Source organism: Emys orbicularis, chromosome 18 (assembly GCF_028017835.1).
Source record: "Emys orbicularis isolate rEmyOrb1 chromosome 18, rEmyOrb1.hap1, whole genome shotgun sequence".
In the NCBI taxonomy this organism is placed as follows: Eukaryota; Metazoa; Chordata; order Testudines; family Emydidae; genus Emys; species Emys orbicularis.
Window position 1 is genome coordinate 25,952,026 of NC_088700.1, and position 24,523 is coordinate 25,976,548.

At 47.6% G+C, this 24,523-nt stretch overlaps 1 protein-coding gene across 1 annotated transcript in view; it reads right to left on the reverse strand.

Moving 5' to 3' along the window:
• Positions 1-24,523, reverse strand: part of PNPLA7 (patatin like phospholipase domain containing 7) — a 424,003-nt gene that overhangs the window by 153,250 nt on the left and 246,230 nt on the right. Inside the window, exon 22 of the mRNA XM_065418594.1 lies at positions 15,238-15,387. Within this exon, the coding sequence (XP_065274666.1) occupies positions 15,238-15,387 (150 nt within the window). The remainder of the gene's footprint in view (positions 1-15,237; positions 15,388-24,523) is intronic.

Genomic DNA, 24,523 nt, shown 5'->3' on the forward strand with positions numbered 1-24,523 from the left:
ATGGGCTTTGTCTCATTAAAATTTGGAAGTGACCTACCAGAAGGCTGCAAGATTATGAAAGAGATTGATGAAGCTGATAAACAAAACACTTAATACTACAGTGAGGCCCAAATATTAGAGGGTTCTGCACAACAGAATAAACTTGTCACTTATCCAGGGATAAGACTTTTCACCAAGGAAAATTACAGGCAGAACTATTCCATGCAAGCAGAGTAAACACTGGAATAAGTTATAGAGAAAGGAGTTCCAGAGAACCCCCAGCTGCATTACTGGAGTTTTAAGGGGATGACTTTTAAAAAGCAGAGATGACTTGCATTCTCTCTTTTAAAAAGCAGAGAGGGATTTGCCTCCATTGCCAAATCCTGGAAAATAGCAGGTGTGATAAATGAAGCCAGGGGTGAGTGGGGGGAGAAGCTCCCTTTTATGGACACCCAGCCAGCCAGCTATAAAGTCCCTCTTGGTGGCTGCTTGCTTTACCTGTAAAGTTTTAAAAAGTCCCCCAGGTAAAGAAAAGGGAGTGGGCACCTGACCAAAAGAGCCAACAGGAAGGCTAGAAATTTTTAAAATTGGGCAAAAAGCTTTCCCTTTGTGTTCTGTGGTTGTTCTCCGGAGAGAGGGGAACAGAGCAAAGTCAGGGCTATGACTATGCTGTACAAGCTTTTTGCCAGGTATGGAAATCATCAGATTATACCTAGAACTACCCAAATATGTAAGTAGATTTGGAAATGTCCAGAAAGACACAATTAGGTTTTATTTTATTTTTTTATTTTCTATAAGGCTTGTGGACTCCTCTGTGGTAACCCCAGATGCTTTTGTTTTCTTGTAACCTTTAAGCTGAACCCCCAAGAAAGCTATTTTGGGTGCTTAATTTTTAGAATTGCTCTTTTAAAAATCTAGCAAAAGCCTAAGTTCCAGATGTATTTTCTTTCTTTTTGTTTTTAATAAAATTTACCTTTTTTAAGAACAGGATTGGATTTTTGGTGTACTAAGAGGTTTGTGCCTATGTTGTTAAATTATCTGGTGTCAACAGCTAATTTCCTTTGTTTTCTTTCTCAGTTCTTCCCCAAAGGGGGGGTGACAAAGCTTGAGGGTACCCCACAGGAAGGAATGGTGTGACTGACCCCAACCTGGAATGAGGGTAAGGTACTCCTCACAACTGACAATGGCTACAACTGCTGATGTGCTGTGACTGCAGCTTATTATGTTAATCATGACCATCCTAGTCTGTTACCTTGTGCTCCCTTCATTTAAACTCTTTGGGACAGACACTGTCTTTTTGTTGTATGTACATACAAAAACTAGTACAATGGTTATAATAAAGCCTTATTAGGGCTCTAGGCACTACTACAATGCAAGTATCAAATTAATAATAATTATTATAGAACTAAAGCAGTTTTATAAGTGATCTGCAGAATGTGATCAGTTAAAAACACTGGGGCTACTCTGCACTGCCCCCTCCCCCCCATCTGACACCCCTCTGACAGAATGCCTCCATCTCAGGCAAAGAGAGTGAGAAGTTCCACTTCATTCATAGTTGCATAGAACCCTGGGGCCGGCACCCAGCGATTTAATCAATGCATCATTCATAATGCGACACCTAGAGTACTTTGTTCCTCTGTAACAGTGGTGAAACCACCGAGGTGGCTTCCAAGTTATAATTTGCAATCAGCTATTCTATTAAAAAGAGAAATGTTTTATTTTTTTGACCAAACAAGTGATACTGATGAACAGCATCAAATCTGTACAAAGGAACCACGTCACAGATACCAAATGAGACTGTTCTCACCTGCGTGGGGATTTCCCTACCCTTTCAATGTAATGTTATATAACAATTCACTGTCAGCAGCCTAATTTGACAGCCCAACAGTTACCTAACTTCTTTCAGAATTTGCTTACATCTCCAATCTGCTCCCATTTTAACAGCAGAGCTTCAGCCTATTGGGAGTAGCTGCTGTTTACTTACCTTCCTAGTTTTGATTAAGAGAGAGAATAAGAAAAAGCAGTTTAGACAAATGTGCAATGGTGATTATTCCAAAGAATTTCAAGCACGCCGGAATGAATCAGCACAATTATTGTAAAAAATCACAGTATAATTTAAAAGGGATGCTGTCAAGTTATCAATCTTACTTTAAAAAAAACCCTTTCATGTTCTGTGTTGTTAGTAAAATTTTCTCCATTTAGGCAGGATGTATCTTTGGACCTTTTTTGGCTTGGGCAATAATTCTTAGCGTGCCCTTCATCAGAGGCTTTCCACCAGGTACACAGGAAAAGAACACTGGCTATCAGCTGGCTGAGTTCTTTTACTGTTTCATGACAAGTCAGAAAGTTTCTGCTTACTTCCTTAGAGGTAAATCCTTTGATCTAAAGTAAAGTTAACCAAGCAAATTGTTTCTGCTAATGAGCACTCCCTAACTGGCTCACACGTGAATCTTTTCTTTCTGGAGTTCTAACTTCATTTCTGCTTCACATTTAAGTTTCATGAAATTCACATCCATAGTAAATGGAAAGTTTTCTGGTTGAGACTTTCAGAATGTGTGTGTGTGTGTGTGTGTGTGTGTGTGTGTATGTATGTATGTATAAAATACTTTTTTCATACTAAGTGCCACTATTTTAAGGCAGGGCCGCCCGGGGGGGGGGCAAGTGGGGCAATTTGCCCCAGGCCCCGCAGGGGCCCCGCGAGCCCTGGCCCGGCGGCGGTCCGGGTCTTCGGCGGCATTTTGGTGGTGGGAGGCCCTTCAGTCGCTCCGGGTCTTCGGCGGCGGGTCCTTCAGTGCTGCCTAGGGTTACCATATTTCAACAATCAAAAAACAGGATGGGAGGAGCCCAGCCCTAGCCCCGCCCCCGTCCTGCCCTAGCCCCGCCCCTTCCACTCCCTCCCACTTCCCGCCCCCCTCAGAACCCCCAACCCTCCCCCCCACTCCTTGTCCCCTGACTGCCCCCTCCTGGGACCCCTGCCCCTAACTGCCCCCCAGGACTCCACCCCCTACCTAAGCCTCCCTACTCCTTGTCCCCTGACTGCCCCCTCCTGAGACCCTCCCCCCATCCTAACTGGCCCCCTAGGATCCTACCCCCTACCTGTCCCCTGACTGCCCCAACCCTTATCCACACCCCCACCCCCAGACAGACCCCCGGGACTCCCATGCCCCATCCAACCACTCCCCACCCCGACAGCCCCCCCCAGAACTCCCGACCCATCTAAACCCCTCTGCTCCCTGTCCCCTGACTGCTCCAATCCCTCTCCCTACCTCTGCCCCCTGACAGCCCCGCCCCCAGAACTCCCAACCCCCCCCGCTCCTTGTCCCCTGACTGCCCCCTCCTGGGACCCCTGCTCCTAACTGCCCTCCAGAACCCCACCCCCTACCTAAGCCTCCCTGTTCCTTGTCCCCTGACTGCCCCCTCCTGAGACCCCCCCACCCTAACTGCCCCCCTAGGACCCTACCCCCTACCTGTACCCTGACTGCCCAAAACCTTATCCACACCCCCACCCAGCCCGCCCCGAACTCCCAACCCATCCAACCTTGCTCCCTGTCTCTTGACTGCCCCCTCCAGAATCTCCCTGCCCCTTCTCCGACCCCCTGGCCCCCTTACCGTGCCGCTCAGAACAGCGTGTCGAGCTCCGCACGGAGCCCGACATGCTGCTGCGCTCCCCAGCGGAGCGCACAGCCCGGTCCTTGCCCCCACAGAGTGCTGCGGAGTGGTGCGCTGGGCAGCAGGGGAGGGGGAGCAGGGGGAGGAGCTCCAGACTGCCGGAGGCCCGATGCAAACTGCCGGCGATCTGCGAATGCAGGGAGGAGGAGGGAGGGAGAGAGAGGAGGGGAGTGATCTCAAGCTGCAGGGGAGAGGAGGGGGAAGCGGAGGAGGAGCTCTGGCTGCCAGAGCCCTGTGCGAGTGGCACGATCCAGCCGGCTGCCCTGTCAGCCGCGCGCGCTCTGCATGGGGGTGGAGGGGGGGGAAATCCGGACATTTACAAATTCCCCCCGGACGCTATTTTTAACTCAAAAAAGCCGGACATGTCCGGGAGAATCCAGACGAATGGTAAACCTAGCGCTGCCGAAGATGCGGAGCGACTGAAGGGCCCCCCGCCGCCGAAGACCCGGACCGCCGCCGGGTGAGTACAAGCGCCACAGCTCCCCCGCTTTGCCCCAGGCCCCCTGAATCCTCTGGGCGGCCCTGTTTTAAGGTCACATCTTTAAGGATCTATCAGCCTAGAAACAAGTGCTAGTCATCCCTTTGGAAAGCTGGGAATGTACCCTTTCTCATAGGCTAAAAGGAGGGAAAGTGTGGAGTTCAGAGATGCATGACAAATGCAATATTTTCATCACCACCACACTCAGGGAGAGGATGGCTCTAGCCCCAGTTTGCCACTAACTCCCTGCGTGACCTTGGCCAAGTCGCTGCCCCTATCTTTGCTTGGGTTCCCCCATCGCTAAGGAGCGTATCAAAGCAGATAGTTATTGTTGGGTTGAATCCCCAAATTTTCTAAAAACAAACAAGTAAAGTGAAATGTAGATAAAATTGGAGGATTTACTATAAACTTAATTGTTTTTTTAAATGGGGAGAGGAGGGATGCAAATCACTCTGAATTACTAATTTTGTCACTGGAGTGCACTATCAATAACCTGAGATGCCACAAAGCATAGTTTCTGCTCTGTGCCCACTAAGGAATAGCAAATTATTTACAATTACATTTTATAAAAGGGAAAAAAAATGCTTCCAGGGAATTTTTTGATGATACCTCTCTCCTGTTCACAATCCTAATTAAAATGGATGGATTAAAATCCCTTGAAAAATAGAATGTGTGAAAGGGGTGGATTATATACTGTACACTTGTGGGTTTTTTTATATATACAGAAATAACATGGGCAGAAGATTAACTATAGTTTCAGAGTATTTCCGGGTTGGATAAACAGTAACAAGACCTGATGAATGAATAATTTCAATTTCAGTAAGCTAAAAATCTGGTCTATTGGCTGTGTTTATGCAGTGTCTGTGTTTATGGCACTTTACCCTCCCACTGTGGCCGTCTGCTCCATTCTTCAGCTGATGAGGTTGTTAACATAAGTATTGTCTGCTCACAAGAAGCAAGTGAAAAGGACAAAAGGGAAAAGTCAGATGGTCACAAAGGAAAACTTGCCCCCCTTTGTTACGGTAGGGTCTCAACCTGAGCAGCCATTTTGTTTCAAAAATAGGCAGTGTGGCCTTTTTTTTTTTTTTAAACATATTAAAGTTATCTGCCAGTCACTTAGGATCCAGCTGTAATTTTCTGCAGTAAATCATAACGAGATCATATTATGGAGAGGTCAATAGCAGTTTAGGTTGCAATCTAGCTTCCATTCTGTCTCATCTCCATTCTCTCCCTAACTTTTTCCAGGCTAGGGATCGTCCTGAAAAGATTATGATTCACGGGGAGGACAGCAATTCCTGCCTTATGATTCCCAACAGGAGAGGACAAACACTTCAAATCACAAGAGTTTTCTAGTGATTCGCTGTTACTATTTTTAATCAAGTATCCCAGGATTCTTTCGCCACTTTTCACACAGGAGTAAACCCTTCACAGTGTTAACAAATTCACCCATGCTCACACAGCTGCACACTGGACTGCACAAAGTTTTATGCTTGAAGAGGTGAAAAAGCCTAGTGAACTGTCCAGCTTAACAGTTCAGCACTTAACGTTTCATGCACATAGAAGTTTGAGATGCTAAACTGGTTGATTACTAGGCCTTTTACTTTTTCAAACATAAAAGTGCGGTTCCATAAGGCGGGGGCTTCCTCCCAGCACCCTGCAAAGCTTGTCCTGGACTCCTTGGCAGTTGCCATGTGGAGCTCACAAGCTCCTGCTCCTCACCTCTGCAGCAGAAGGGCATCCCAGGAACTCCACACAAAATGGAAGTCTCCGCTACTTCTCTCCCCTTTCATTGCTGTGTTCTGGAGCCCAGCAGGAGGGCAGTGGGACTCCGCTCTCCAGCAGAGCTTCAGGTGCACAAAGCCTTCAAAGTACGAACACCAGCCCCAGCCCCACACCTCCCTCAGTGTCTTTTCTGTTTTAAAGAGCCAAGAGCCCTTCTCCTTTGTCCGGCTTAGGACATGTATTTATATGTATTAACAAGAAGGGTAGCTTTGGAGATCTGTACATGAAATGAAGTACAAAGCACAGAGTGAACTATGCAGTCTGCCTTTGAAACTGCAGTTACCAGCATAGCACCATAAAAATCCCAGCACTTAATGGGAACTGGAGTGTTAGCACTCCCAGCACCAGCTGTCTATCAGGCCATATCTTCTGGACCAGCAAACACAAGTTTTAAATGAACAAAGTCTACTATATTAACTCACAGCAGCATTCAGAAAGGTATTTTCTGTGAGTTAACAATCATTTATTTCCATCACCGAATGTATTGTGACAAAGTTCCTCCTCTATCTTGGTGGGTCCTGCGCTTATTGGCGGATTTTCTTGCCTCAGAGATTCACCATGTGGGTTGGGGAACAGCCCAGAGACCTTCCCCTCTGGAAGAACCCACAGTCCAGGTCAATTGGGAGGTTTGGGGGGAACCCGGGCCCGCCCTCTACTCCGGGTTCCAGCCCAGGGCCCTGTGGACTACAGCTGTCTATAGTGCCTCCTGTAACAGCTGCATGACAGCTACAACTCCCTGGGCTACTTCCCCATGGCCTCCTCCAAAAACCTTCCTTATTCTCACCACAGGACCTTCCTCCTGGTGTCTGATAACGCTTGTGCTCCTCAGTCCTCCAGCAGCACACCCTCTCACTCTCAGCTCCTTGTGCCTCTTGCTCCCAGCTCCTCACACTCCCACCACAAACTGAAGTCAGCTCCTTTTAAAACCCAGGTGCCCTGATTAGCCTGCCTTAATTGATTCTAGCAGCTTCTTCTTAATTGGCTCCAGGTGTCCTAATTAGCCTGCCTGCCTTAACTGGTTCTAGCAGGTTCCTGATTACTCTAGTGCAGCCCCTGCTCTGGTCACTCAGGGAACAGAAAACTACTCATCCAGTGACCAGTATATTTGCCCTCTACCAGACTCCTGTACCCCACTGGTCTGGGTCTGTCACATATCCCTCCCCCGTGCTCAACGCCAAGGGGTTGGGCAGCTTGGGACGCCAGACAGCGCACACGTGACAAGCCATCAGCGTTGCCATGACGGCTCCCTGCTCTGTGTTGCACACGGAACTGGAAAGGTTGGAGAGATAAGAACCATCTGGTCACCCTTGTGTTCTTCTCCTTGTTCCGCTGCATCCATTGAAGAGGGGCATGGTCGGTCACGAGGACAAATCTGCGCCCGAGCAGGTAGTAGCGCAATGTTTCCATGGCCCATTTTACAGCGAGGCATTCTCTCTCCACTACTGCATATTTTTGTTCCCTTGGAAGGAGTTTCCGACTGAGGTATAGAATTGGGTGTTCCTCCTCCCCGACCATCTGTGATAGAACGGCCCCCAACCCTACTTCCGATGCATCCGTCTGCAGGATAAACTCCTTGGTGAAATCAGGGGCTATCAGTACGGGGTTACTGAAGAGGGCAGTCCGTAGGTCTGTGAATGCTTCCTCTGCTGCGTCAGACCATCTCACCAGATCAGGTCCACGGGCTTTCACTAGGTCTGTCAGGGGGCTTGCCCTTGTGGCAAAGTGGGGGATAAATCGTCGGTAATACCCCACCACACCTAGGAACGCCAGGACTTGTTTCTTGCGACTTGGTCGGGGCCAATTTTGGATGGCCTCTAACTTGTTCACTTGGGGTTTTACCAAACCTTTTCCCACAATGTAGCCAAGATATTTGGCCTCTGTAAACCCTACAGCGCACTTGGCAGGGTTTGCTGTAAGGCCAGCTCGCCTGAAGGTATCGAGGACTGCCTCCACCTTCTCCAGGTGGGTTTCGTCCAAGTAGGCAGCAGCATAACTGTTATGCGGGCGTAATAGCTTGTCCATGAGGCGCTGGAAGGTAGCTGGGGCCCCATGTAGTCCAAAAGGGAGGACAGTATATTGAAAAAGACCCTCTGGTGTAGAGAACGCAGTCTTTTCCTTTGCGTCTTCTGCAAGGGGAATCTGCCAGTACCCCTCTGTCAAGTCTAGGGTAGTCAAGTACCGGGCATTACCCAGACGGTCCACTAGCTCATCTATGCGAGGTATGGGGTACACGTCGAACTGGGATACTTCGTTTAGTTGCCGGAAGTCGTTGCAAAATCTTGTGGTGCCATCAGGTTTGGGCACCAGCACGATTGGGCTGGACCACTGACTGTGAGATTCTTCGATGATCCCCAACTCCAGCATTTTTTTTACTTCTGCTTTTATTTCCTCCCTTTTTGCCGCTGGCACCCGATAGGGCCTCATTGTTACTCTGGCCCCAGGGTTCGTGACGATGTGGTGATATGTCTCGGTTGTTCGACCCGGTTTTGTCAAGAACACATCTTGGTTCCGGAAGATCATCTCAGACACCTCATTCTTCTGGTCTGGTGTTAAATCGGGGACACTCTCACCTGTTTGGAAGGCTTGTTTTCCTGGGTTAGGTCTTTTTGGACCGCTGTGCATGCCTCTTGTACATGCCAGGGTTTCAGAAGGTTAACGTGATAAATCTGTTCTTGTTTTCTGCGTCCTGGCTGCCGCACCTTGTAGGTTACTTCCCCCAAGGGTTCAACCACCTCATAGGGCCCCTGCCATTGGGCCAGAAGCTTGCTTTCTGCCGTGGGTACCCACACCAGAACCCGATCCCCTGGTTGGAACTGTCGCACTTTTGCCTGGTGATTGTAATGGGTTCGCTGGGCCTCCTGTGCCTTCTCCAAATGTTCCCGTACAATAGGGGTAACCCGGGCTATCCGGTCTCGCATCTGCATTACATGCTCCATTATATTTCTCCCCTCATTGGGTTCCTCTTCCCAGATCTCTCTGGCGATATCTAGTATGCCACGGGGGTGATGCCCGTATAATAACTCAAAGGGGGAAAACCCAGTTGAGGTCTGAGGTACCTCCTGGATAGCGAACATAAGGTAGAGTAGTAGGGTGTCCCAATCCTTCCCGTCCCGACTTACCACCTTCCTTATCATAGCCTTGAGGGTTCGGTTAAACCTTTCTACCAACTCATCAGTCTGCGGATGGTAGACCGAAGTTCTCAGGGTATGTATATGGAGCAGCGTACAGAGGTCCTTCATTAGCTTTGACATAAATGGGGTTCCTTGGTCGGTTAATATCTCCTTCGGTAGCCCCATTCGGGCAAAGATCCCCACCAGCTCTTTGGCTATAGTTTTAGTGGCCGTGTTCCGCAGGGGGACGGCTTCTGGGTAGCGAGTAGCATAGTCCAAAACAACAAGTATATATTGGTGGCCCCGAGCCGTCTTCTCCAGGGGTCCCACTAGGTCCATGGCTATTCGCTCGAAGGGGACCTCTATGATGGGAAGGGGTACTAAAGGTGCCCTCAAGTGGGGACGGGGACTGTGCAGCTGACACTCCGGGCAGGAGGCACAGGACCGCCGCACTTCTTCATGTACTCCGGGCCAGAAGAACCGTCGTAGGACTCGTGCCAGGGTCTTCTCTTCCCCCAAATGTCCCCCAAAAAGATGACTATGAGCAAGACTTAATACAGCGTTCTGGTGTTTTTGAGGTACTAGGATCTGCTGTAGCTTCTGCCCCTGTACTAGTGCAACCCGGTATAAGAGATCCTTCTTCATTATGAAGTAGGGTCCTGGTCCCTGGGTTTTCCCTTCCACGGGGACCCCATCTATTTCAGTCACCTCCTTCCTAATGTTGTCATACCTTGGGTCTTCTGCCTGGTCCCGTCCAAAATTTCCTCTCCCGGGGCTAATCTGCCCAAGATCTAGGGGCCCAGTCTCTGTTGCCTCTACTGGTTCAGAAGCATTAGGGTGGGGGTCAGACTCAGGTGCTTCTCCCTCCTGCATGGCCTCCTTTTCAGCTGCGCGGGTCCGCTTACCTACAAGAGCGACCCTCTGGTTTTGGGTCAGTATTCGGGTTCCCAAGGCCTTAGCTGCCCTTCTTTCCCTTTTTGTCTTTCTACCTTGTCTGGGAGTGGAGAACAAATCTGGGGATATTTCAGAGAAGATTGGGGGTTGACAGTCTGCTGTGGATGCCTCACCAATTTTAGGGTCCCCATCTTTCTCCAATCCCCCTACTGGGAGTAAGTTTCCAAACCCTGGGAAGTCCCTCCCTATGAGCACCGGGTATGGGAGTTTAGGGACTACACCTGCTGCTACCTCAGTAGTGTTCCCTTGGATCTTGATTTTTACTGGGATGGTGGGGTAGTAACTAACTGTCCCATGGACATGTTATCCCCGTACGTTTAGCCTGCAGCAGCTGACTATGCTTCACGAGCTTCCCTGAGATAAGCGTGATAGCACTCCCTGAATCAACCAGTGCCGTGGTCCCTACCCCATTTAGTTTCACTGGTCTGGTATACATATATGGGGTTAGTGAGACCCCCCACAAGGTGGATTAGGGAGCATGGATCTGCCCAGTTCCCCAGGTTACACTGCATAGGCTCCTCAGCATTGGGACACTGTGCAGCTATGTGTCCCCACTCCCCGCAGGCATAACATCTGTATGGAGCCCTAGGCGTTCCCCGGTCTCTTGGTTTGGGCAGTCTAACATCACGATCCTCTTCTCCCTCAGTGCTCCGACTCTTTGTGGCCTCTGATGGGCCTTCAGCCTCTCTCTTTTTCCACCTGGGCCCTCCTGGTGGCCCAGTCACCTGAACTTTAGGGCTTGGTGCTGCTAGTTTAACCTGGGGTGCCTCTTCCTTAACTGGTCGGTTCAGCTCCCTCGCTGTCCTTCGCCTCTCTACCAGGGCGACAACCTCGTCATAGGTGGAGGGTTCATTCTGGCTTACCCAGGCATGAAGGTCTGGTGGTAGTCCCCTCATGTATCGGTCGATGACCAGAACCGCTAGTATCTTTTCCGGACTCCGGGACTCTGTTTGCAACCACTTTCGTGCGAGCTGGATGAGGTCATACAATTGGGACCGCGGGGGTTTGTCTTCCTGGTACCTCCAACCATGATACTGCTGGGCCCGCACTGCTGTCGTTACCCCAGATCTGGCCAGGATCTCTGCTTTCAGCTGGGGGTAGTCTGCCGCAGCCTCTTCAGGCAGATCATGGTAGGCCTTCTGGGCCTCCCCACACAGGAATGGGGCAAGGATGCCAGACCACTGATCTCGAGGCCAGGCCTCCCGTAGGGCTGTACTCTCAAAGACCAGAAGGTATGCCTCTACATCATCCTCCCGTGTCATTTTCTGCAGCCAATGGCTGGCCCGTATGAGCCGAGTCCCATCATGGCCGCGATTCAGCTCTGTAAGGGACTTTACCTGGTTTACCAGTTCCCGCAACATAGCTTGGTCTTGAGCAGCCTGGTCCATCAGCAGGCGATTAGTCTCTTGCTGCAGCCGCACTGCCTCCTGTTGGGCGGCTGCCTGGACATGGGTAGCCTCCTGCTGGGCCGCCGTAGCTTGTATCAGTGCCCGCACTACATCATCCATTGTGGTGAAAAAAAATAAACCCTCTCCCTTTTTTTTGTTTTTTTTTTTAAATCACCCTCCTTCTTCCGCCACGCTGTGCACCCCAAGATCCCACTCTTGACACCAGTGTGACAAAGTTCCTCCTCTATCTTGGTGGGTCCTGCGCTTATTGGCGGATTTTCTTGCCTCAGAGATTCACCATGTGGGTTGGGGAACAGCCCAGAGACCTTCCCCTCTGGAAGAACCCACAGTTCAGGTCAATTGGGAGGTTTGGGGGGAACCCGGGCCCGCCCTCTACTCCGGGTTCCAGCCCAGGGCCCTGTGGACTGCAGCTGTCTATAGTGCCTCCTGTAACAGCTGCAAGACAGCTACAACTCCCTGGGCTACTTCCCCGTGGCCTCCTCCAAACATCTTCCTTATTCTCACCACAGGACCTTCCTCCTGGTGTCTGATAACGCTTGTGCTCCTCAGTCCTCCAGCAGCACACCCTCTCACTCTCAGCTCCTTGTGCCTCTTGCTCCCAGCTCCTCACACTCCCACCACAAACTGAAGTCAGCTCCTTTTAAAACCCAGGTGCCCTGATTAGCCTGCCTTAATTGATTCTAGCAGCTTCTTCTTAATTGGCTCCAGGTGTCCTAATTAGCCTGCCTGCCTTAACTGGTTCTAGCAGGTTCCTGATTACTCTAGTGCAGCCCCTTCTCTGGTCACTCAGGGAACAGAAAACTACTCATCCAGTGACCAGTATATTTGCCCTCTACCAGACTCCTGTACCCCACTGGTCTGGGTCTGTCACAGTATATTAATTATTTCACAGCATGCCAGTTAAAGAACTCCAGTTCCATTTTGAGATTTCACTAAGATTCAGAGCTAACTATGCTGGCGATTTCATAGAATTACTTCGGAAATCCAGTATAGTTGTAGCCATATTGGTCCCAGGATATTAGAGAGACAAAGTGGGTGAGATCATATCTTTTATTGGACCAACTTCTGTTGGTGAGAGAGACAAGCTTTTAAGCCACACAGAGCTTAACAATAACTATGTGGGTGAAATCAGACAATCACTATGCTCTGGAATGAACTCACACAGGAAAAGACAAAAACACCCTATCACCTGTGGGTGAATACTTTTGATAAAACAATCATTCTATAGCTGACCTATCAGTCCTCATCCTCAAAGGAAACCTGCACAACATTTTCAAAAGACGAGCCTTGGATCTTAAATTCATTACTCTGCTAAATGCTGAAAATCATGGACTTAACAGAGACACTGGACTTATGGCTTATTACAACAAACTGTAAACCACTAACTCCCCGTCTTTTGTCCTATGACTTCAGAGGTGTTTGTTAATGGGCCAATCTACCTTGAATGGTTCCTTACAATATGTGCTAACTACTTATGCTAAACAATCTATTCCATCTTGCATTTTGAGGAGATGCTGGAAGTACCTTTCCCAAACCTGAAGAAGAGCTCTGTGGGCTAGTCTACACTAGAAGCGCTATATCAGTGCAGCTGTATTGCTGTAGCGTGTCCGGTGAAGATGTTCTGTGCCAACGGGAGAGAACTCTTCCATCAGAATAATAAATTCACCTCCACGACAGTGGTAGATATGTCAGCAAGAGAAGCTCTCCCGCCAATATAACACTGTCCACACGGGCACTTAGGCTGGTGTAACGTACGTTGCTCGGAGGTGGCTTATTCACACCTCGGAGCGACGTGAGTTATACCGAAGTAATACAGATCTGGCCTGTGTGGCTCGAAAGCTTGTCTCTCTCACCAACAGAAGTTGGTCCAATAAAATATATTACTTCACCCACCTTGTGTTTCAGAAATCCAGACATTCTCATGACCAGCTACTTGTTTGGATTCAAATACACCTCTACCCCGATATAACGCTGTCCTCGGGAGCAAAAAAATCTTACCGCGTTATAGGTGAAACCGCGTTATATCTAACTTGCTTTGAACCACCGGAGTGCGCAGCCCCGCCCCCCCGGAGCACTGCTTTACCGCGTTATATCCGAATTCATGTTATACCGGGTCGGGTTATATCGGGGTAGAGGTGTATACAAAGGATTTGTTATGCAACCTGATATAATGAAATATTACCTGCTCAAACACATGAAGTGTGAAACGGGATAGCTGGTCTTGATGAATCATTTGCTGTTCAACTAAATTGGATTTTTTTTAAGGGAGACAGCCAGACAACCATGTCTCTCCACTTGGTAATTACGTAGGGTAGCATATTAGCTCACAACAGGATTATTAATATTGAAGGCACAAAACAGGATGTTTTCCCTCAAGTTTCAAGTTCTCCATACCTAAGTCCTCTCTGTGCATATGCATCATGATGACCTTCTCTCTAAGACATGGCCTTCAGGGTTCTTTCTGGGTATCTCTTTCAAACTGAACATTCATGCCACCAGAAAACATAAAACTAGAAATTTGTCCAGTGTTTCTTACAAAATGCCAGTAAAATAGGTGCATATGTGCCCTCTGACTCACAGAGCTCGTCCAATACCCACTGACATCCTCCAATGATGCCAACAGGCATTGGGTCAGACCCCTAGTGCTTGGTGATTGTTGTTAATGCACCATCTAGATGAGTGTATACGTGTACCTTCTTTTTTACGGGAATCTCACAAGCAACAGGTTGGTGTGTGTTTTTCCTGAAAGAAAAACTGGTGTCGATGGAAGGGATCTGAAAATAAGCCTTAAAATGTTACAGGGCAACAATTCCATAGGAATGACAGTAATGTCCCTTTAGCAGCAAAAACTCATCTTTCACATAAGTTGCTCTATCTCCACTGTACTGCCATCCCCTTCTCTTTCCTTTGAATAAAATGACATGGGGTCAGCAGCTCTAACATGTGCAATCGTAGGCCCAGTAAAAAAGGAGGACGGGGTAAGCAGGGAATGGCACATAACCTTTATGTTTTCCTCGCATTATATTTTATTCTGTGGAAATAACCTGTAGATGGGCATGAGTTGCAGGAAAGCTTACAGTAACTCCCAAAACACTCAACAGCAGGTTGGTAACTGCGGTGCCAGTTGGCTCCAATGCTGAGACATGCTACCAACATGCCCATTTTTCCTAGTTAAATTTCTCCAGACAAATGAAAACTAACCCATCCAGCACTGAGAAGGCACAAGCCCACAATACACAGGGCTAGGAACCAGGGTGAAGAAAACAAATGAGGCTCAAGGGCAGCTCCACAACTTTTGAAAACTCTAAACAAGAATTTGGTGTTACATATTCACAAGTTCTCCTCAATATATGTTTCACTCTATATGCATCCGAAGAAGTGGGCTGTAGCCCACGAAAGCTTATGCTCTAATAAATTTGTTAGTCTCTAAGGTGCCACAAGTACTCCTGTTCTATTCACAAGATCGTGCATTTCAAAGGACAATCTTGTTTGGAACAGCAACTCCTGGAACACCCCCATGATTACAATAACTAATGCATATTACTGGGTGAGTTCTGATGCCTCTCAGGAATCACAGGAATCACACTGTACCATGGAGTTTCTCCAATTACATTAAAAGCAGGAGAGAAAGGATTAATTAAAAGAAGCAATAATTAGTTTTTAAAATCCTGGGAAAAGACTTTCATGACGACAGACATGATTTTGTTTTACCTAATAAAATGCCTCATGCTGTGCCCTCGTTGTACAATTTCCCTTCCAAGCCCAAGCAGCAGCCTGTCATACACAGTGATAGACAGCCTGACTGATGCTTTGCTAGAACATTACGATTTGCAGTAACATACAGACAAGCTCTTACCAATAGCGCTGAGAGCATGTTTGAGCTCCAAAGTAAAGGCAGTAAGTGGTACCTCTTCAGACACTGGCATGATTGCTACGGTAGAGAGGTTGCTGGCAGGGTTTCCAGCATCCCACTTGCTGCCAGTGGTATGCAATCCAAGAGGATGACCTGCCAAAAAAATTATGTAATTAGCCAACCAGAAAGCTGCATGCCCACTTGGTACTAGGTCTCCTTTTCAATTGTCAGGCTACAGGGAAATAATTATTGAATTATTTAATCTATTAGATGCACAATATCCTCTATTTATGCCAAGGCGAAGATTACAGACTATTCCATTCTAGACAGGCTGCATGCAGACTCTTATTTTCAATTACTGAAGGGGCAGGCTGTAGGTAAAATTCAGGCAATGTCAGAATTCAGATTCTGAGACTAGGTGAAGTGGGATGCATTTTCAACTAATCCAGGCTCTCCTGAGAGACGGAAGATGCTTCTCAACCTATCAGAGCTCAGCCCTGGCATAATGAATTTAGACAGCAGGCATCCTCTTGGCCTGGGAACGAACTCATTTAGTTAACAAAAAGTAACAAGCTATTTCCATGGGTCAAAGGATTCTAGGAATCAACACGCACTTTGTATAGTCTTCCCAATCAGGGAAATAAACAAATATCCAGGAGGTCATTTCAGATATGGTCCATATTAGCATTTCAAATCTCCATTGTCCTTTCTTTTTGCATTTGTGGTGGGGAATTCCAGACCACTAAGGGAACCTGATAAGGAAGGGACCATTTCCACAACAAGAAAGTGCTCTCACACTTTTCACACTAAACTGCAGGTTCCTATTAAGTAGCTTTCTTGATGTCTACATTAATGTGAGTGAACAAGCACATCTTACCAGAACCCTGCAGTACTTTACTTTCTGGTATTAAACGTGAAGATTCCTACTTTACACAGGCTGGTGTTAGACTCACTGGGGCCCAGGACAGAAACTAAGGAATGGGATCCCATTCTGCCTTCCTTACCTGCTTACTCATTGGATTTCTGGAATGTTTTGGTTTTATCAATATCGTAACAGTCATATTACTACTACTTTTGGGGGAATTCTGTGACAAAAAAATTCTGCACCCGATATTTTAAAATTCTGCAAAATTCTGCATATTTTATTTGTCAAAATAACATTATATAATCACACTAGTTTCAAGTCTTTGGGTAATTGATTTCAAAATACCTGTCAGCAAGTATGTCTGTAACAATACAAACACACACAAAAATTCCCCCAGGAGTAGGACAACAACCCTACAACAACCCAGTTCCTGTTTCTCTGCTCCCTCCCCTCACCGCCTGCGGAGCACCCACTCAACCCAGATACCCACACCCCCTCTAGCTGCGGGGTGCCCCCGCCCCAGGCCAGACACCTGCACTCCTACCCCCCAGAGCCTAGGGATCCAGAGGGAGAAACAGCCTGATGCTGGGTCCCAGGGAGTGTCCTGCATGCCAACTCCTTCCTTCAGGCTGTGCTGAGAACTGCAGTGGCACAGAATTCCCCCAGGAGCATACTACTATGATTACTGCTACTACTGCCATTCATAATAATCATAATAATACAGTATAAAAACGACTTTTATGCAAGAAAATAACCAAATCAGAACACATTGACAAACTCATCTAAATCACTTAGAAGTGGACCCTCCTTGCTTTTGAGGAGGCAAATTCTTCAATTATTTTAGAGATGTCAAACTTGCAACAAATTTCGTGTTCAACTGAAGTCTCAGACAGACCATTCAGATGACCTTGTGAATAGATCTTCAGTAACTTTAAATGCAAGAAGCTTCTCTCTCCTGAGGCCACGGTTATGGGTACAGTCAAAAGGAGATGCAATGTAATGCTTAGGTTTGGGTAGATCCAACAACTTTTCAGCGTAGATGTAGTTTAACATCGCCAGAGGCAAATTAGACACCCCAGTTGACAAAGTATTTACAGCTGAGCATCTCTCGAGATTCAAGTCATCAGCATCAATGTCACCCACTTCTTGAGCCAAATGCTTGCAACTTTCACTTAATGCGTTTGCATCTATAGCCTTCCTCATCTCCCTGGTGCTAAACAGAAAACCAAACTAGAAAAAATCCAGCTGAGAAAACCTGTCATTCAAGCTAATTACAGCTGCATCAACTAGTGGGGGGGAAATCTTGCTTTAAGGTCTCCTCTGCAGTTATGGCAACATCATTTGAACATCCATAATCAAAGATCAATTTCTTCCTTTGGCTTCCCTGTTCAGGAAATGCTATTTCAATGCCAATCTGTTCGGCAATTTCTTGTGCAAAGGTGTGAGCTGAAGCAAACCCATTTTGTCTGAAATCTTGCAGAAATGTTAACACTGCATTGGTTTCATTTTTAAGGGATTCCATCCTTACAGTGGGGCTCTGAAGGAGTTTGCTTACGTAACTGATTTGAAACAAAATGTCATGCCATACAACAATGAAGATTATTAAGTGCCTTGAAGAGATCTCTCATGGAAGGCTCCGTGCCTCTGAGGCTGTCACAGCATCTCTTTTCTGAACTGCATGATCTACGAGTGCTTCAAGAGCACACTGCACTTCGTTTAGGTGATATCGAAGCACCTTAACATGGTCAATACGAGACTTCCAGTGAGTGTCTGACAACTGTTTGACTGTAAGCTGGGTAATGTACAGTTTAAGTATGGACGAGCGCTGAGTAGAAGAACTGAAAACAACAAAAACACACTGTAACACCCCCAAAAATGTCACATACAGCACAGATATTTAGCAGCATCCAAGATGACTTGGCGATAATTTTTAATAAATCTGTAAACTCGGGGGAGGTACCGATGGACTGGAAAATAGCTAATGTGGTTCCTATTTTCAAGAAGGGGATAAAAAGTGATCCGGGTAACTACAGGCCTGTTAGTTTAACTTCTGTAGTATGCAAGGTCTTGGAAAAAATCTTGAAGGAAAAAGTAGTTAAGGACCTTGAGGTGAATGGCAATTGGGACAAATTACAACATGGGTTTACGAAAGGAAGATCGTGCCAAACCAACTTGATCTCCTTTTTTGAGAAAGTAACAGACCTTCTAGATAAAGGAAATGCGGTGGATCTAATTTACCTAGATTTTAGTAAAGCGTTTGATACTGTGCCGCACGAGGAATTACTGGTTAAATTAGAAAAGATGGGGATGGATATGAAAATCCAGAGGTGGATAAAGAACTGGTTAAAGGGGAGACTGCAGCGGGTAGTACTGAAAGGGGAACTGTCGGGTTGGAGGGAGGTCACCAGTGGGGTTCCTCAAGGTTCGGTTTTGGGTCCGATTTTATTTAATCTATTCGTTACTGACCTCGGAACCGAATGTAGGAGTGGGCTGATAAAGTTTGCGGATGACACAAAGTTGGGAGGTATTGCCAATTCGGAGAAGGATCGGGATATTTTGCAGGGAGACTTGGATGACCTTGTAAATTGGAGTAACAATAATAGGATGAGATTCAATAGTGGGAAGTGTAAGGTGATGCATTTAGGGATGACTAACAAGAATTTTAGTTATAAGTTAGGGACGCATAGGTTGGAAGTGACGGAGGAGGAGAAGGACCTCGGAGTCCTGGTTGATCGCAGGATGACTATGAGTCGGCAATGTGACGTGGCTGTGAAAAAAGCTAATGCGATCTTGGGATGCGTTAGGCGAGGTATTTCTAGTAGGGACAGGGAGGTGCTGCTTCCGTTATACAAGGCGCTGGTGAGACCTCATTTGGAGTACTGTGTGCAGTTCTGGTCTCCTATGTTTAAAAAGGATGAACTCAAACTGGAACGGGTACAGAGAAGGGCCACTAGGATGATCCGAGGAATGGAAAACCTTTCCTATGAAAGGAGACTCGAGGAGCTCGGTTTGTTTAGCCTAACCAAAAGAAGGCTGAGGGGGGATATGATTGCTCTCTTTAAATATATCAAAGGGATTAATACCAAGGAGGGAGAGGAATTATTTCAGCTTAGTAGTAATGTGGATACGAGAACGAATGGATATAAACTGGCCGTGGGGAAGTTTAGGCTTGAAATTAGACGAAGGTTTCTGACCGTCAGAGGGGTAAAATTTTGGAACAGCCTTCCGAGGGAAACGGTGGGGGCAAAGGACCTCTCTGGCTTCAAGATTAGGCTTGATAAGTTTATGGAGGGAATGGTTTGATGGGATAATGTGATTTTAGTCAAATAGGCATTAACGGGCCATAGCGGGTAAAATGAGAGTCCGGCTGTAGAATCTTGCCTGTATGCTCGGGGTTCTGCTGATCGCCATATTTGGGGTCGGGAAGGAATTTTCCTCCAGGGTAGATTGGCAGAGGCCCTGGAGGTTTTTCGCCTTCCTCCGCAGCATAGGGCAGGGGTCGCAGGCTGGAAGATTCTGTTGTGGGTGAGTCAGCTTTTGTGGCCTGCATCATGCGGGAGGTCAGACTAGATGACCATATTGGTCCCTTCTGACCTTAAAGTCTATGAGTCTATGAGTCTATGAGTCTATGACCAAATTCATACTGTAACTGGCATAGGGCACGAACAGCGCTTTTTTGTTAATGTCCTATATTCTTTTTGGTACACCTTGTCTTTTATCCTTCATATTGCTTCCATTGTCATGGTTTTGTCCTCTGCAGACATAAACACTAATTTTCAAGTTCTCAAGGTGGACCAAAAAAGTGTCACATAGCATGTCGCCAGTAGTGGCGTCAACAGCAAGGAATCCAATAAAATGTTCTGTAACTGAAGCCCCAACAGATAGTTCACAATTAACAACACAGAGTGTAACGGACAATTGCTCAGTGTGGCTGCTGTCAGGAGTTCTGTCCATGATCACACCAAAATATTCTGTAAGATTAACTTTCAACAATGGCATGAAGGATGTGCTTTCCCATTCTAACAATCAATTCATTTTGAATATCTTTGCTGAGGTAATGATCGGCAATTTCTCTTTTCTCAATTCACCTCAGGTGTTCATTCATTACAGGGCCAAATTTTGCCAACAGTTCAACCTGACCAAGGACATTTCCATTGCTTGGATCATGTAGTTTTTCTGTAGTTCCACGAAAATACAGGTTCCACTCTGCTGAACAACAGACTATGCAAATGACTCTCGTTACAACAGCTCCCCAATAATTCCTTTCCATTGCAATTAACTCCATATCGACACCGTCAACAGTTTTATCGCCACTGATCCCTGCTTTCAGATTCCGCCATGCCTCCATACTGCATAAATATGCGGATGAGCATTCATGCTCTTTGAGACAAGAATGAATGCGCTTCCATGCATTGAAGCTGTCCTTCAAAAAGGAATGATTGCATTTTCCAAAAAGAGTACAACAAAAACAAAAAATACTTTTATCTTCCGACATTGAAAACAGAAGCCATGATCAGAGAATTGTGTCACCATTTTTAAGGTTAATCTAATAGTTCGCCTTTGTAAAGCATCAGGGAACGGCATTTTTTTTTTTTTTTTGGTAATTCAATATCCAGTATTTGTTTGGACCGCTTTGAACAAGTTCACATCTCTGGTTGTCAGTTATTCTTTCTGGCGATAGTGTTGGGTCATCAGACAATGTCAGAATGACCTCAGTGGACTCACCTCGCAGATCAGTGTCCTCAGATTTGGCCTGAACGTTTTCCCCAGTTTCAGCTTGCGCCTCAAAATTCAAAGGTAACTTCTCAGTGGACAGACTGACAGAAGTCAAACACTCCCCAGTTTCTGCCTCTTATGGTGTGAAGAATGTAGCTAATTTAGGATATTTTCCCAAGCGTTTGGCCTTTTCCTCAGAAGCACATCTTTTTTAAGCACCACTGGAATATGAGCGTTTCATCTCTGGCTCTACTTTTCCCTCTTTAATTTTATATAACTTATTAACGGTTTTGTTTAACTTAAACATAATGTAATTTTAACAGGAAAAAAAAAAGTACTTTTTTCAAACACCCCAAATCCCGGATTCGCCTCCATGATCACCTAATTTTACTCCACTGTCTCTCTTCAATCCAACACCAATCATACGCGAGTGTAGTGAGGCCGAGTGGCCTCCCTCTGAGCGAGGGATCTTTACACTCCCCTTGGAGGGCACAGCCTAGATCACCACGTCCCCCTCGCTGGAAGTACCAGGGCGAGGCCAGAAGTATAAAAGGCCGGCCCTGCAGCACAGTTGGAGGGGAGCCTGCAGAGGAGAAGGATGCTCTGCTGCTTCGGCTGCATCCCCAAGAGGAACCCTCACCTGGCTACGCCAATCCACAGACGCTGACGAGGATTGGCCCGGAGTGCCTGCCGCTGTGTACCCCGCTGTGTACCCCGAGGAGCCGGAAGAGGCCCAGGGGCAGCCATGGAGCGGCCGGCTGCCGAGCCAGGTGTGGCTCAGACGGCATGTTGCGGCTGGATCCCCGCCGACACAGGGGCGGCCAATCCTGCCCCTGTCATGGCCCTGGGCTGGGAAGCGGTGGAGTAGGGTGGGCCCACGTCCCCCTGCCACCCCACACCCGGATGGCTGACTCCCTACACTGTGCAAGGAAGCTCTAGCTCTAAAGAGGAGATTCCCTTACCAGCTCCCCTTAGCCCTGGTCTAGCCCTGGTCTACACTACGAGTTTAGGTCGAATTTAGCAGCATTAGATCAATTTAACCCTGCACCCGTCCACACGACGAAGCCATTTTTGTCAACTTAAAGGGCTCTTAAAATTGATTTCTGTACTCCTCCCCAACGAGGGGATTAGTACTGAAATCGACATCACCGGGTCGAATTTGGTGTACTGTGAATGCAATTCAAGGGTATTGGCCTCCGGGAGCTATCCCAGAGTGCTCCATTGTGACCGCTCTGGACAGCACTTTCAACTCAGATGCACTAGCCAGGTACACAGCAAAAGCCCTGGGAACTTTTGAATTTCATTTCCTGTGTGGCCAGAGTGACGAGCTCATCAGCACAGGTGACCATGCAGTCCCAGAATCGCAAAAGAGCTCCAGCATGGACTGAACAGGAGGTACTGGATCTGATTGCTGTTGGGGGAGACAAATCGGTTACAAAAGACTAAATGCCAAAATATTTGAAAATATCTCCAAGGGCATGATGGACAGAGGCTACAACAGGGACCCGCAGCAGTGCCGCGTGAAACTTAAGGAGCTCAGGCAAGCCTACCAAAAAACCAAAGAGGCAAATGGCCGCTCCACTTCTATGCCGCTTCTATGATGAGCTGCATGCAATTCTAGGGGGGGCCCCTACCACTACCCCACCCCTGTCCGTGGACACCTGCAAGGGGGGAGTCTCATGCAACAGGGATGAGGAAGATGAGGAGGTGGAGGCGGATGAGGATAGCGCACAGCACGCAAGTGGAGAAACCATTCTCCCCGACAGCCAGGAACGTTTTATCACCCTGGAGCCAATACCCTCCCAACCCTCCCAAGGCGGGCTCATGGACCATGAAGCCAGAGAAGGCACCTCTGGTGAGTGTACCTTTGTAAATATAATGCATGGTTAAAAGCAAGCGTGTTTAATGATTAATTTGCCCTGAAGACTTGGGATGCACTTGCGGCCAGTACAGCCCCTCCTTTTAAATGGCCAACCCAACGGGTGCTTGGTATTGGAAAGGAGGGCGCTGCTGTTTGAAATCATTCCCACATGTTATGAAGGTTGAAGAAGCCGAAAGACTGTGGCTTACCATGGCTGCCTGCAAGCCGAATTCTGTTGCCCGGCCCTGCGTGTGTGATCTCTCACACCAAACTGGCAAGCCCTCAATATAAGAGGCAAAATGCGACCTTGTACCGAAAGCACATGTGCTATGTAATGTTAACAGCTTGGTTCACCGTGAAAAAGTCTACCCATTGTTCTCTAAAATGTGTCTTTTTAAATACTACTCTCCCTTTTTTTCCTCCCGCAGCTGCAAATGTTTCAACGCTCCCCCTAGCATCTCTGTCCCAGATGCTAGCGCAGATAAGGAGGCGAAAAAAATGCACTCGTGATGAAATGTTCTCTGAGCTCATGCAGTCCTCCCACACTGAAAGAGCTCAGCAGAATGCAGGGAGGCAAACAATGTCAGAGTCCAGGAAAGCAGAAAATGAACGTGAGGAGAGGCGGGATGAGTGAGATGAGGTGTGGCGGCAGCGCAATGAGAGGAGGCAGGATACAATGCTGAGGCTACTGGGGGATCAAACTGATATGCTCCACCGTCTGGTGGAGCTGCAGGAAAGGCAGCAGGAGCACACACCGCTGCTGCAGCCCCTGTGTAACCGCCCGCCCTTCTCCCCAAGTTCCATAGCCTCCTCACCCAGACGCCCAAGAACGCGGGGGGGGAGAGACTCTCCGGGCACCCAACCACTCGACCCCATAGGACTGCCCAAGCAACAGAAGGCTGGCATTCAATAAGTTTTGAAGTGCAGTGTGGCCTTGTCCTTCCTTCCTCCACCACCCCACCCGGTGCTGCCCTCCTCCCCGACCCCTCCCAGGCTACCTTGGCAGTTATCCCCCTATTTGTGTGACGAATTAATAAAGAATGCATGATTTTGAAACAATAATGACTTTATTGCCTCTGCAAGCGGTGATCGAAGGGAGGAGGATGGTTGGCTTACAGGGAAGTAGAGTGAAGCAAGGGGGCAGGTTTTCATCAAGGAGAAACAAATAGAACTGTCACACCGTAGCCTGGCCAGTGATGAGACTGGTTTTCAAAGCTTCTCTGATGCGCAGCGCGCCCTGCTGTGCTCTTCTAATCGCCCTGGTGTCTGGCTGCACGTAATCAGTGGCCTGGGGATTTGCCTCAACCTCCCACCCCGCCATAAACGTCTCCCCCTTACTCTCACAGATATCATGGAGCACACAACAGCAAGAAGCAATAACAATTGAAATATTGGTTTTGCTGAGGTCTAACCGAGTCAGTAAACATCCAAATGCACATTCTACCACCATTCTGCACTTGCTCAGCCTATAGTTGAACAGCTCCAGGGTGCCTGTGTCTGGCTTCATAAGCCATGGCATTAAGGGGTAGGCTGGGTCCCCAATGATAACTATAGGCATTTCAACATCCCCAACAGTTATTTTCTGGTCTGGGAAGTAAGTCCCTTCCTGCAGCTATTCAAACAGACCAGAGTTCCTGAAGATGCGAGTGTCATGTACCTTTCCCAGCCATCCCACGTTGATGTCGGTGAAACACCCCTTGTGATCCACCAGTGCTTGCAGCACCATTGAAAAGTACCCCTTATGGTTTATGTACGGGCTGTCAAAGTGGTCCGGTCCCAAGATAGGGATATGCGTTCCATCTATCGCCCCACCACAGTTAGGGAATCCCATTGCAGCAAAGCCATCC